General features: G+C 43.3%; 2 protein-coding genes across 2 annotated transcripts in view; one reads left to right on the top strand and one right to left on the bottom strand.

Annotated features, from left to right (window-relative positions):
- Window positions 1–14,564, bottom strand: part of BID (BH3 interacting domain death agonist) — a 185,137-nt gene that overhangs the window by 118,266 nt on the left and 52,307 nt on the right. The gene's annotated exons all lie outside the window — the stretch shown is intronic.
- Window positions 1–14,564, top strand: part of BCL2L13 (BCL2 like 13) — an 85,388-nt gene that overhangs the window by 59,581 nt on the left and 11,243 nt on the right. Inside the window, exon 6 of the mRNA XM_074938688.1 lies at window positions 1,450–1,593. Coding sequence (XP_074794789.1) covers window positions 1,450–1,593 — 144 coding nt within the window. The remainder of the gene's footprint in view (window positions 1–1,449; window positions 1,594–14,564) is intronic.

Genomic DNA, 14,564 nt, shown 5'->3' with positions numbered 1-14,564 from the left:
GGTGTTTACCCTTTCCTTTATATTTATGACACAACCAAAACACCCAATACCTCTCACCCAATGAGCAGGCATCTTTATGCGCCCCATCTGGGTTTTCACAGCTGTACATCTGAGTAGGAGTCTACCCTGGGCTCTGTACCAGGCTCAACCCTTGGCCTGTTTTTCCCATGTCGCTTTCCCTGTTTTCCACCCTGAGATTATGGCTAGGACCACCACAGGGGAGAGGCTGGTTGGAGCAAGACGTTCAGGCTGGAGGAAGAGGAGGTAGCAGCCTCCCCATTAGAGGAAAGCAGGCATTTGGAATTCACTCTAGGAGATAGTCTTGACTTTGACCTGGCTCCTGTGGCCAGAAACCAAACCTTTTCCTCATAAACCACTTTCTAGTGACTCCTTACGGGACTGGTCAGTCCTTATGGAGAATAGATGTGCAGTACATTTATTGGGCAGTGGGCACTTTAAAGCTTAGTAATGGTTTCTCCTGTGTCTGTTCAATGTGCCTTTTTCAAGTGCTGATGATACTAATTCAAACCATTTTTTCTCTAAACTTGGCAAAGTGCTACATACAAACTTGGCACTAAGGGCAATTTACATGCTCGTGGAGGATAAACTCCAAGTTTAAAAGTTCAGCCGTTTTCTGCTTAGGCAAAACCAAGGATAGCGGGGTATTAACAGCAGGAAGTGTGTGTGTGCTTATGTGTATATAATGTAATGCTCTCAACTCACTTTTCTTCACTTTCCAAAATAATTCACTTTTGCGTGAAGACCAAGCATAGATATTGGAAGCACAAAAGGAGAATTTCTTTGGAAGGCTACAAACATGTTAAATTGGTCACAGAAGAGAAGATTTTATGAAGAAGACACTTTTTGTAACATTAGGTATAACCCTGTGTCGTGCAGGCCATGCTACACTAGTCGGGCTCTTGTTCTTTCCCACCCATTCCGAAAGTACAGATCAGCCTTCTTGAAGGGATTTCCTAACACTATGTATCTGCCCAAGAGTGTCTGTGAATTTGCTGCTTAGTTACATTTTGTGTTTCTATCCTGTTTTCCCCTTCAAATTGTCCTCACCGCCTCCATCTGTATTTGTTGTAGGTTATGCAACATCTGTAGGGGGGAGGGAGTCCTGTCGCTGTTCTAGTTATCTACCTGAATCTTGTGTTGGGGGGGGATGGGGCACAAAAATGCACTGCAATTGTCTTCTGTAAGAGGGTCTCCCACAGACGTTACTCTAAAGTGGAGATCTCTTTACCTCAGATGAAATGCTGCTGCCCTACGGTTCTATATTTTGGTTTTGTCCCATGGCTGTGTAAAACTGAAGCACGTAGTCCAGCATAGCTTTGTATTACTAAGATCATTAGCTTGTGAACTGTATGAACGCTCCCGTCTCACACACAGTGGTGGTGAATCTAGGAAATGTTATCGTTCTCAATCATTGTTTGTCTTTTGAAGGTGTTGGTGCCTCTGGTTCTGCTGCAGCAGTTCCTGATGGAGCTGACAAAACGAGGCCAGGAGCCACTCGGTGCGCTTTTGCAGTTTGGAGTGACGTATTTAGAAGACTATGCTGCAGACTACATCATCCAGCAAGGAGGATGGGTAAGAACGCAGTGGTTGGTTGATTGCAAAGCCCTTTGAGAGTGTGCTTCCATATATGTTGTTTAGTTCACCCTCTGCTGGTCATTCTACTAATGAGGTTTAGAGGATTTGCTACTGGGTCAAGAGGTAGAGATAAGAGCAGAGATTTGCTAGCCACCAAAAAGGAAGGCTTATATTCTTAAAGGGGGATATATGGCTTGGGATATGGGCTTGTCCATGAGTTGAATGGAAATGGAATTCCAATCCTATTCTCCAATGGAAAACAATCACTGATCCTTGTATTGAGCACATCAAGATACAAATAGAGTGTTTCACTTTGGAAACAAATATACATATGCCAGTGACCATAGATGCACTGTGTGTCGGAGTTTGGTCTCTTTAATTTTTTGTTCCGCTCTGGTGAGTGCTGGAAAGTGTGTACAATATTTTTCCCCTCTTTGACATAAGCTTTGGAATGTCTTTGGCAGAGGCTGATCTCTTTTACAGTAATTCCGTATAGGAATGTCAGTAGGCATCACTTTGAGACATGAGTGCCTTTTATTATACATCATGTTATCCAGTAGGTAATTAAATCTTGCACTAAATCTTGTTGCAAAATTCTTAAGTGCATAGTGACCTGGAGCTTGAGATTCATGGTGTACTGAAAAGTATATTTTAAAAATAAATATTCACACACTTTGTACTGGAGTGTGGTAGATCCAATTTCTGATCCATGTTGGAGTCCACCAAAAATGTGAAACCCCTTATTCCCAGCCCCAGCATTTTGTGTTCATAGTTGACGTGCTGGGTCTCCCAGGCTGGAGCTACACTGTGGGAGGTTGGGCTTCCAGATTATTTGTCTCAGGAAGGTAGAACATTGCCAGATTTCAATGGAATTAATCTGGGATTAGTGAAATGACTCCAGCAAATTGGTTTTATTGTAAAAGTAAGCTGGTCAGGAAAATCCAGTGATTAAAAAGTCCTAACAGGAAAAATCACATTTGAACAGCTTCTCATATTTCAGTATTTTCACTGGATTTTTCTTTGGCAGTGGAGTTCCATACTCACTTCCTCCTTGTCCCCAGCTGCTGCTACTCTGGGCAACAGGATGTACTGGTTCCTTATATTGGTGCTAAGAGGTTGTTTTTCTGGTGCAGTCAGCCAATTTGTCTGTTTAACCTTCAGCTTGTGCAGAATGGGCAGGGACAGTTGTACATGGCATGCATTTCAAACCTTGGTTTAATTAGTTACCGCACTAAGATTCAAATGTGCATTGCTTTAGGTTAAATCTCTGTTTGCAATTTTAAGGAAGAAGACTGTTGGTGTTATGCCTTATATAAAGCTGCTGTTCTTGATGCCTTACCTCTGAAAAGGCTATGCTCCATTCTTCAGCTTCCTTTTTGAAGCGTTTTATAAACATACTTGTTAAAGCCCAGAGCTTCTGAAAACAAGCAGATTCCAGTATGGCCTTGGAGGGAGGGAGGGTGTGCTTTGTGTTGGCTATGTGACTGTGTATGTAGCTGGGTAGACTGCATTCCATCGACCCTGTGCTTGTCTGTATACATCCACTCAGGCATAAAATCAGAATGACACAAGTGGCATAGCAAACAAGCTAGAGCTATTTTTGAAACAGAGCAGAAAAGGCAGGGAAAGAAACGAGGTGATGGAAACTTTCCAACTGAATAAATGTGGCAGCAATGACCCATCATCAGTTGCTCCATAGATGTAGTGGGGGTGCCTGCGCACGTGGTTTTTCGAAGAGGGAGTATGTTTTTGCCCTTTGTTTCATGTAATGTAAATATTCAGTTTCATTAGGCAATATCAATTTTTTTGCTGGTTTTGGATTAGAGAAATCATATTCCAGATGCTAGCTACACTTGAAACTGTGGGTGGGGTATGGGTTACTGTTTGGGCTCCTGAAATGAAGGTAGCGCAATTATTTGTATTTCAAGGGAAAAGTAGTATCTGAAACCATGGCAAGCTATTAGCCAAAACCTTTTCCATGGCTATTTCTAAGTAGCACTCTCCCTAGGAGTTCTGTGTGGATTGTCGCAGGTTACCAATAGTGCCACTCTGCCAGGTTATATCCTCACAGTGCTAATCTCCAGTGAATGGTGACACAGGGACAATGAGAAGTGCATCTATGGTGCTGCCAAAGAGCTATTTGAGGATAAGACAGGCAGGTAACCAGGGCTGTCTAGTTCCTTATTCTTGTCACCTTGAAGCTATGCAGATGGAGCAAGCAGCATGTGCAGTAGTGCTTGTTTAGAGCTCATTTAAAACTGAAGATATACCAGAGCCACTTAAGCCTGTCAGCTTGTGCACCAAAGGCAGAGGAAGGGGACTTGCTGAGCCTCCTTTGCAGAGGCAGGCCTCTGGGGACACATGGTCTCAGAAGCTAGGAGCATCACGTGGGCTGGGATCCACCCTAGTTTTTCCAAGGGAGTGTGGGCTTTTAAACTGGAGCCAGCATCTTCCAGGAAGGAACTATTCAGTGGCAAGGAGGTAGGGGCTAGCTGAGCCTTCCCTCTCTCTGACCATTTTTCCTATAGAGCCAGGATTTTGGGGACACATGGCCCCATCAACCCGTGTCTGCAGACAGCATCCAGAAGAAGGTGGTTCTACAGCGTCAGTGGTTCTAGACTCTTTGAAAGGGGGAAATGGGCTAGGTTGTGGTCAGGAATTTTAACATGATTAGAGGCTAAATCGCTGGGGCAGGGGAATGAAGGTTGGAGCTTCCCCGTGTAAGTCAGTGAAGTTAGCAGACAGTATGGTGGGGTGAGAGCCTCCACTACTCTCCAAGAGCCTCTGAGGCTAGAACTGCCTTTTAGATTTATCTCTCTGCTCAGTGGCAATGTGTGCAGAGTCGGAAGGTTCTTGGGAAGGTGGTGCAGGGAAGGGCAGAGGGACAGAGGATTGGCTCACTGTATTGAGGGAGGGCAAGTGTTCATGGATAAAAGGGATGGTTTAGTTAGGATTTTAGTAGGTTTGAAAATTGAGATATTAAAGTAACTTGTGTTTGTAGAGGAGGGTTAGCTCAGGAGATAATGGCTTGATAGAAGGGCATTTGGGAATAGCTTTATATTTATCAAAACATAGTGTGCATCTATCATTATCCTGGTCACTTTGCTTGTATGTTGCATTCCATTCTCTTGTTCCACATTTGTGTTTTTGCCTTTTTAGCTTGTATATTCTTCAAGGCAGGGATGGTCTTCCTCCTTATTAAGGAAGTGTATGCCACATGCAATTGAAATATAAATAATAGCTACTAACTAAGAGTGGAAACGATTACTCCTATCTGGTTTGCAATCCCTGAAAACCCTGTCGTTCTGAAGATAGATGTGGGTTAAGTTTTTAGGACTCCAGGAAAGAAGTGGGCAATTTCATTAGATTGCCACCTCACTTGCTCTTTGTAGAGTGATAGGTTAGTAGACTATATCTTTTGCATTAATTTGTGCATGGTCAGTTTATGCATGGTTTCTGCTCAAGGGCAGGTACAATATTTAAAGCTCTCCAGACAGCTCCCTAAGTGAGTTGTGGGCATGATTCTTTCTGTCCTGACGTGCTTATTGAAACTTGAACAGTCATGTGAAAACCTTGTTCCTTTCTCATTTTGACCCATTGCAAAGCAGTTCTCCAGGCTGATTTGGCAGCAGCTTAGCTCTTCTGTTTACCCTGAAGCTGTATTAGGGCACAAACAAACTGACGTGCAGTGCGCGTGCTCTCCCCCTCCCTCTCTAGTTCTGTCTCCCTCTCTGTTCTGACTTCTCCAGAGCTTAGTGCTGCTGTATCAGAAGCGACTCTTGGTCTCCTGGAAAAGTGCAGAGTAAGACCAGACAGCTTGGTAAGGCTTTTTTTCCCCGAGGCAATTTCTTTGGTAGTTTTCAAGCTCAGCATGTCCTGTTCCCCAGAGTTAGGTTTCATCTGCATTGAAAAGAATCTTTGGGAAAACCTAGGAGAAGAATTACAAGACTGATTTCTTGAAATTTAGCTGCATTATTGGTTTTTGTTGGGTTTTTTCCCCCCCCTCAGCTTTGCATTCTTGTCACCAGTCCTGTTTTTGGCTTGTAAGACAGAGAGGGGGCTGAAAGTTAAATGTGTGTCGGTACGCTTTTTTTAATCCAAGAGAGCTGCATTTGGAACTCTCAAGCATTTATTTGCCTCTCCTCTCACTTGTAAAAGATTGATTCTTGAATATTCATTGTGGCTCATAGCTGAAAGTGTCCCCCCTCTTTCTGGGTTGGTGCTGAGTTTGTAAGGAGACTTTTACTATAAGGAGCTGGCCCTTAGTACTTGGATCTAGGTTTAATTTTTAACTTTGATTTGCTTTGTCTGGAAGAGGCAAATGTAATTCAGAGGGGTTATATGTAAGCTATTAGACTTCAAGCTGCTATCAATGTCAGGAACTCTTGCATGGGTTGGAGAGAATACATTTTTTTTCCACTGGTACTGGGGGGATTTTCCCTTTTATTAGGGGGGGTGTATAGGGTCTTTACTGTACCCCTTCTTGCTTCTCAGATTGGCACCTTGTGAAAGCAAGACAGTCAGTTCGCACTATGGGAGATTAAAATCGCCTTCTGCAGCATCCCAGGGACTCTGCCTTGGAGATGACAGTGCAGAAATCTACAGACACACTGTGCATTGTTGGAAAGACAAACAAGTTTAATGTGGTGGAAATACAAGGAAGGAGAATCTAACTGGGAAAGTTTATATAAGGAGTTTTTATTTCAAAATAACTGTATTTAAAGTTTCAGTGGTAGCACATATTAATCAAACAGCATCGGCTTTGCCCCATAAGAATGGCCATAATGGGTCACACCAATGGTCCATGTAACCCAGTATCCTGTCTTCTGACAGTGGCCAGATGTCTCGGAGGGAATGAACAGAACAGGGCAATCATCAAGTGATCCATCTCCTGTCATCCAGTCCCAGCATGTGGCAGTCAGAGGCCTAGGGACACCCAGAGATTGGGATTGCAACCCTGACCATCTTGGCTAATAGCCACTGATGGACCTTTCTGCAATGAATGTATCTAATTCTTTTTTTAATCTAGTTATAGTTTTGGCTTTCCCAACATTCTGTGGAAAGTTGTTCCACAGGTTGACTGTGCGTTGTGTGAAGAAATACTTCCTTTTGTTTGTTTTATACCTGCTGCCTGTTAATTTCATTGGGTGACCCTTGGTTCTTGTGTTATGTGACAGGGTAAATAACACTTCCTTCTTCACTTTCTCCACACCATTTATGATTTTATAGACCTCTCCTCCTTATCCACCCTTATTGTCTCTTTTCCAAACTGAATTGTCCTAGTCTTTTTAATCTCTCCTCATGTGAAAGTTGTTCTATACCCTCGATCCTTTTTGTTGCCTGTCTGTACCGCCCTAGATAACTCCCTTGGCACTGTAGAACAGATTTGTACAGGCCAACTTTTTTTGTGGCAATATAGCACCTGCGTGCCGTGCTTGGTAATAGGGAAGGGGTTTTGCATGGTGGGTGGTTGGGCAATGCTGGGTAGGAAATTAGATCTCTATCTGGGGAAAAAGAAGAAAAGTTATACATATTCAGACTTTCTCAAGTGAAACTGGTTGAAAAAGCAACCTTTTTGTTGTTGAATTAAACTGAGGGATTTAATTGGTAAGGCTAGAATCTTAAATGGTGGTAATTTGAACCGGCTGACTGCAGGTACTCGGAAAAAGGAGTGCCACAAGATCTCTTCATGAGGCCACATTAGCCCTTGGATGTGTTGGAATCACTGGTTATAATGCCATTGTGGTGATTTTTGACGTGTTAGACATGTTTTCTTTGTATAAAAATAAATCAAAGGGAGACTACACACCAGCGATTGCAGGTTATTCAGAGAGAGATGGATAATCTCCTTTTGTTCATTCTCAAAACTTTTTTTCAGGAAAATGGAAAACAATTTTTTTTTCTCTCCCAGGTGTCTGCATCCCCAGTCTTCTCATAAAATTTAATATTGCAAATGTTCAATCCTTGATGATCTGGCCAGTGGCATTTCTGGATCTCAGTATGACTAAATTAACATTTTTTCTGACCACTTGGACTTCCAGCTTTATCTATTTGATGTATTAAAATGTTTTAATTCATCGTTGTGTATCCTGAAATGTATAACTTAGCTGTTTGGTGTGTGGTGGTGGTGTTTTTTGTTTGCTTGCTTTGGACGAACACTGGGGGGAAAAGCTGGTAGAGCGCTCCTTAAGATTGTTAACATAAAGTGATAGGCATTCCTATCTCCACAGATTCTTCTTTCTGGCTTATCTGTGGCTCCACCCATTCTAAGAGCTCTGTTTTGAACCACACACTGATATGCTCAAAGCCCGTAAAGATGTACTTTATACAGGGCGTGGTGCTCGTTGACCCTTGTGTAACCCTTGTCTCTAGAGAACTGAGACTGTATTGGTGAAGCATCTGGGCTTAGCATGGGTCTGTAAATGTACTGGCATCTGGAACAGATGAAATTGATTCTGTAGCATGTAGGACAGCTTGGGCTGAAATGAGGCAGCAATGATTTTGTATAAGAGTAAGGAATCTGTTTCTAGGGCATGTCCTCTCTTTCTTGTATTGGCTCTGAATGCACAGTCACGCTTCCATTTAAAGTAAAGCTTCTCCTGAATTTTAGGCCTTGAAAGCACATGGCTTCTGAATCCCTGTATCTAGGAAAACCTAGTAATGCAAGATCGATGCTGTGGCCCTGAGAAGAACCTGATTGCAGGAGATCTTGGGGCGTTCTTAGTGCATGACAATTTATAACTTCTTGGAGCCTTTTGTTTCTTTGGACAGCTCAATCGCATAGGCACAAATGCGGTAGAAAGGACTGTTCCAGGGTAAAGTTTGTAATTCAGGCCCATGAAACTTATTAACTGAGAAGTGTGCACCCTGATTATTATTTTTTTTTTTAAAAACGGTAAAGAAGGCTGAATGCATCCTCCCCTCATTTGGCAGATCAGAAATGTTCCCGATGTTGCCCACACCCATTGCCTCATCTTCTTTTTTTCCTCTTGCCTCCTAAGAAGACATTAGCCTTCTCATGATTACATATGGAGCTATTTAACTACAAGGGATTCAAAGGATATTAAAGGGACATCAGTTTCTCCACAAGGTGGTGCTCCTGTGTGGCTAATAAAGTTTTCTTTTATAGAGAGCTTGTGTTTTTTGTTTTGTTTTTGTTTTTAAAGAGCCATGCCTGACTGCTGAAAGGAAAATAGCCCTGCTCTTAGATCTAGTAGTAGTGCTACAGCTCACTGCTGGTAAACTGTAGTCCCTCTGTGACAGGCAGTCAGTTTGTGGTGTGGTTTAGTGGACTGAGTGGTTGATGCTATGGATAAAAGATGACTCATCTCTGTAGTTCAAGACCTAGGCAGCTTTTGGGTGTGTGTTGTTTTTGTTTTTGGAAAGTGAGATTTGAGAGAAGGCAAAACTCTGTTTTCTGAACTGATCATGCACTACAGGAGCCACGTGAACAAAGGACTAGATCCTGGGACACACTGCCACTTGCCAGGCTTAAATGTCACTAAGAGCTGACCCAGAGAGACACTTTCCCTTTACAGACCATTTTTGTTAAATGTAAATTATTTGTGAATTGGAATATTAGTAACCTTCTTTTAATGCTACTGCATGTTGATTCCTGACTAAACTTCTCTAGTTCTCAGAATGCCAGCCTTCTCTGAGGTGGGAATAATGCGGCATCAGCTAACAGGAGACACCTGGCAGGGGTGTGTCTGAGCAGGGCCCTGAAGGAGATAAGAGGTTGGGGAAACATTCATGAGAAGACAACAGTTATATGCCGTTGCTTACCCATGCCATTAAGCCTCTGCTGATCAGATTGGCTCAGAAAAGGGCTGGGTGGGTATTTACTAAGTAGATTACTTTCTGTGTGGCTGCAGTCCAAGCCCATGCATAACTCTCTGCACGTGTCCCATTCCATTACCACAGATGGATAAATGTGAAAGGCAGCCATCAGCCAGAAGCTCTGATCATGACATGGATGATGCATGGAATGCTGGGTTGCTGCGGAAGTATGGCTGTGCCCTCTGTGTAATGGGGGAGAGGAAGCTGGAGCAATTCACTTGTCGAGCTGAGCTGCTTAAGTAGGTCGCACGCCAGCCTAAGGAGCAGGAGTTGCAAAACGCCTAAGTCCAAGTAAAATAACTTTTTAAAAGATATGGGGAAGGGACTTGCTGTATTACCTTGGACAAGTCAGTAGTCTGGGATAGAACTCTTGCATCTCGGCCCTTTGCACTAATTAGTAGACACATAGCTTCCCTATACTGTTGCATTAAGCCCTGGTTTTACACAAAAAGTCAGGAAATTCTGAAGTAAGGCTTCCAAAGCAACAAAGTATTGCCTCTTTGTGTGTTGTGGCATGTACTTGTATCGTTCTCCTTCGCTAGGGTTGTCAAACGCTTTCTGAGGGCTTGACTACATGAACATTTAGTTTGCCGCAAGCTGGGTCTGAATCTACTCCACACTAGCCTGTAGCAGGCTGACTGTCCATGTGGACCCTGCTGACATGCTTCAATAGTTAATTAATGCTCTTTGATCTACTCCACTTTCAAACAGGACGAGATCAAAGCGCATCAACAAACTGTTAATGCATGGCAGCAAGGCCCACATGGGCAGCAGGCTAGTGCAGGGTAGATTCACATCCCATCTTGCCATGAACTCAGGCTTGGTTTACACTAGAAAATTAGGTTATTTAACTACATTGGTCAGGGGCATGCAAAATCCACACCCTTGAGTGGCATAGTTAAACTGATCTAAGTCCCCGTGTAACCAGCGCTAGGTCGATGGAAGAATTCTTCTGTCGACACAGCCGCTGCCCCTCTGGGAGGTGGATTACCTGCCCAATGGTTCTGAACTATGGGTACATCAACTCATCTAGATATTTGCCTAGTTTTACAACAGGCTACATAAAAAGCACTAGCCAAGTCAATACAAACTAAAATTTCAGTGACTTGTTTATACTGCTCTATATAGTATACACTGAAATATAAGTACAATATTTATATGCTAATTGATTTATAATTATATGGTAAAAATGAGAAGGTAAGCGATTTTTCAGTAGTGTGCTGTGGCACTTGTATTTTTATATCTGATTTTGTAAGCAAGTAGCTTTTTAAGTGAGGTGAAACTTGTGAGTATGCAAGACAAATCAGACTTCAGAAAGGGGATCAGTAGTCTGGAAAGGTTGAGAGCCAGTGACCTACCTGGATGGGAGAATCCCTCCTGTTGATGTAGGTAGTGTCTACGCTGAAGCACTACAGCAGCACAGCTGTACTGTAACTAAAATGTAGGGCAACTAAAATGATTAGGGGTTTGGAACGGGTCCCATATGAGGAGAGATTAAAGAGGTTAGGACTTTTCAGCTTGGAAAAGAGGAGACTAAGGGGGGATATGATAGAGGTATATAAAATCATGAGTGGTGTGGAGACAGTGAATAAGGAAAAGTTATTTACTTGTTCCCATAATATAAGAACTAGGGGCCACCAAATTAAATTAATGGGCAGCAGGTTTAAAACAAATAAAAGGAAGTTCTTCTTCACACAGCTCACAGTCAACCTGTGGAACTCCTTGCTGGAGGAGGTTGTGAAGGCTAGGACTATAACAGGGTTTAAAAGAGAACTAGGTAAATTCATGGAGGTTAAGTCCATTAATGGCTATTAGTGAGGATGGGTAAAGAATGGTGTTCCTAGCCTCTGTTTGTCACAGGGTGGAGATGGATGGCAGGAGAGAGATCACTTGATCATTACATGCTAGGTTCACTCCCTCTGGGGCACCTGGCATTGGCCACTGTCGGCAGACAAGATACTGGGCTGGATGGACCTTTGGTCTGACCCAGTATGGCCATTCTTATGTTCTTATGTACCACTGTAGCATTTTAAGTGTAGACAAACCCTAAATGTTTGTGTAGACAAGCCTTAAAATGTGGTTCTACATCTTACTAGACTACTTCATGGACATTTACCCTGCCATTCACAATTGTGTGGATAACCTCCTCTGCCATTCACAATCACATAATATCCCTGTGGGAGGTACAATAATTTTCTGCAAAGAAAAGTAATACAAGGAGATTAATATTTAAGGTTCTTTTAATACACCTGGCTATAGGGCTAACTGCACCTTAGGCCCCTTTAGTCCCCCTTGAGTGCACCTCTGAGGTGACAGGCCTGGCTTTCTGCACCTCACTCTGGGTGGAACCACATGTTCCAACCACTTTGTCTGAATCTCTGGGCTGCAGCCCTCTTGGTTCCCAATAGTGTTAATAACACAGGCCCAGTTTGGTTCTGGCCTCCGTAATAGTTCCCCTTTGCAAGCCTGTGACCACAGTGATGCAGAAACAGCGCCATCAAAACAAAATATTAATCATACTTAATCCAGGTACAAAGCTTGTAGAGCAAAGGGGAAAAACAATAAAAGCCCTATATGCATGGGTCCTACTTACACCTTAAACTTTCCTTGCTAGCTGCTGTAAGATCCCTTCAAACCAGCTAACTCCATCTCTGGCTGGGAGAAGCAGGCTGTCCTGCTCAAAGCATCTGTCTCTCTCTGACCCCTTGCTAGCTGTTCAGCTTTTGCTGGCACCCAGAGCAGTCTTTCTCCTAGCTCAGGCCAACCCCCCTTCTTTTTCTAGGGTTTTTTGTGGCTTTGATTCCAGGCTTTAGCCCTGGGAAGAGTAAACCATTCTAGCCTGGATGTGGCCAGATAGACTTTGTTCTCCATTGGTGGCCCAACCATTGTTATCTTAACTCCTTTGAAGGTGTTTAACCTTAAGGTCTTATCTTTGCCATTGTTTTCATTTCCTCTGGATTTTCCCGTTGTGGCTTCCTTTGAATTAACTCAATGTATTCTGGCAGGTTAATGTTGAACAGAGAACCTGAAAGGCATATGATATTTATAAAAAATGCTATACATAACTCCCTCATTTTCACATATGGATCACTTAAAATAGGGATTCATGTTTTGCCCATAGTTCCTGGCTATGCATATCTGTAGATATAGGAGTGATTTTTACCACCCTTCAATGGGTATGGGGGAACTTGCAGGTCCTGGTTCTATTCAGTTTTTGACTTGGATTGCCCTCTTGAACCTGAATTATTACATTTTGATTAAGTGACAAAGATCTTCCCGCGGAGTAGCAAGTTTGGGCAAGGATTCCTGGCTGAGGCTGTGCTAGGGTTTAACAGTTATCAGCACTTGTTCATAGAGGACCCATTGCTAATGATGGTTGTCAGCAATGAGTCAGTTTCCTGGTGCAGGCAGACATCGAGATACTGAATCCAAGCCGAAAGGCTGTGTCTGAATAACTTTAAAGCAGATCTCCCACCATTACATTACCAGTGCTGCCACTCCATCAATGCACTAGTGTAGCTCAGCTTGTAACATTTAGATGGCCATGACCTCTAACCCTGAGGGTCTAAGCAACATGTTGATAACAATGCTGGCGGATGATCTACATAAGTGCTCCCACAATCGCTAACAATGGTAGCGCTGCAGTGGTGGGATACTGCTTATTGTTAGTAGCATAGTGTCCTGTCTTTACAAGAGCTGTAGATGATTATAGCCTGAAGCAGGGAATAGAAGCCGCCTTGCTGGTGCAAGCAGGAAATTACTTTGACACCTGTGAGATCTACATTCAGTGATTCTTGTTTTTCCTGCTATTAAGTGAATTCTCAAAAAGTTGCTGGATGTTACTGACCTTTTCTTTGCTTCCTGTCTGCTTTGAGAAACAGTGGGTAATGTAGGCCCTTGTATTGTGGACTTCTGTTCACATGTCTGTAACCACAGCTTTGTCAAACATTAAAGGCAGGAATATCCCTTCTGTGGGAGTTCTATGCTCGGTTAGAATGGAAGAGGGTGGGTTTTTCCGTTCCTTTCCAAGACCTCTTGTAGTTCTCCCCTCCCACCCACCAAGTCTGTTTTACTGCACCTGGTGGCATTCCTGTGGCATCACTCTTCCCAGATTTCTGTCTCTAGAGGCAGAGGCTCTTCTGAATTTTCCTCTGGCTTCTGCCTTTTCAGACAGACTTATTTTCTCCCTATTTTCTCTTTCCACTTTAGCATCGGTCTTCAGAGGAGCTCCTGGGGGCAGGGCTGGACACTCCTCTAACTCAAGGATAGATTCCCAGCCTGCTTGCTTGCACTGACACTGATTGAACCAGTCACAATTGTATCTCCAAAGTTCGAGCTCCCTCGCTCTGTTCTGTGTTCTTAGCCCATGCCCCCACACCACAGCTTCTTGTGCAAAGTCTGTAGGGTTGCTTTTTTTCAGCAGCTACCTGGACTTTGAGCAGATTTTGAGCCATGGTCCTGCTTTTTTTCTAACTATTGTTCCTGCACCATGAAAGCTAACACAGGACAGATCAGTCTGAGGGAGAAGAATCATGGGATATGTGGGGACCCCCCCCAAAGGGCCCCAATGGCGGGCTCCTACTGTTCCCAGGAGGTGCCCTTGTTACAGTCCCTTCTGTGCCCGGCTTTTCCTGATGTTCATACTTGTTTGCCTGAGAGCAGGCACACTTTCCTCCAGCGAAACACTCTCACTCTTTTTGAATTAAAGGAGGATTTGCAGTTTTCTCCCTCTCTCAAGATTCCTAAGGTCCCAATGCCTTTCAGGCATCTTTGTCTCATCCTGCAGTCCCTTTGACTATCTGCTGAGTAGGAGGAAAAAACTACCAGGATGACATCTTGCACTGCCTCAGACTCGGAAAAGGCAGGAAAACCCAGTGGTTTTCCAATCATAATGGAACAGTGGATTTCCATTCAGAATAGGGAAAACTACTGGTACGGAAACTAATTGTTTTGTACATATTTATTTAATTTTTCCATCTCCAAAATGTGGTTAATGGTTGGTCCCAGGTTATAAAAATCCTTCTAAGCTTTCCATCTGGCCCTAGTTAATCTGTCTGTAGCAGCTCTGCTGCAGGGTCACATCTGTGGATGAATTTATGGAAATGCCCTAAATATCATTCATTTTGTAC

This window comes from Natator depressus, chromosome 1 (assembly GCF_965152275.1).
Source record: "Natator depressus isolate rNatDep1 chromosome 1, rNatDep2.hap1, whole genome shotgun sequence".
In the NCBI taxonomy this organism is placed as follows: domain Eukaryota; kingdom Metazoa; phylum Chordata; order Testudines; family Cheloniidae; genus Natator; species Natator depressus.
Note: the sequence above shows the minus strand (reverse complement) of the source record. Positions and strands in the feature narration are given on the sequence as shown.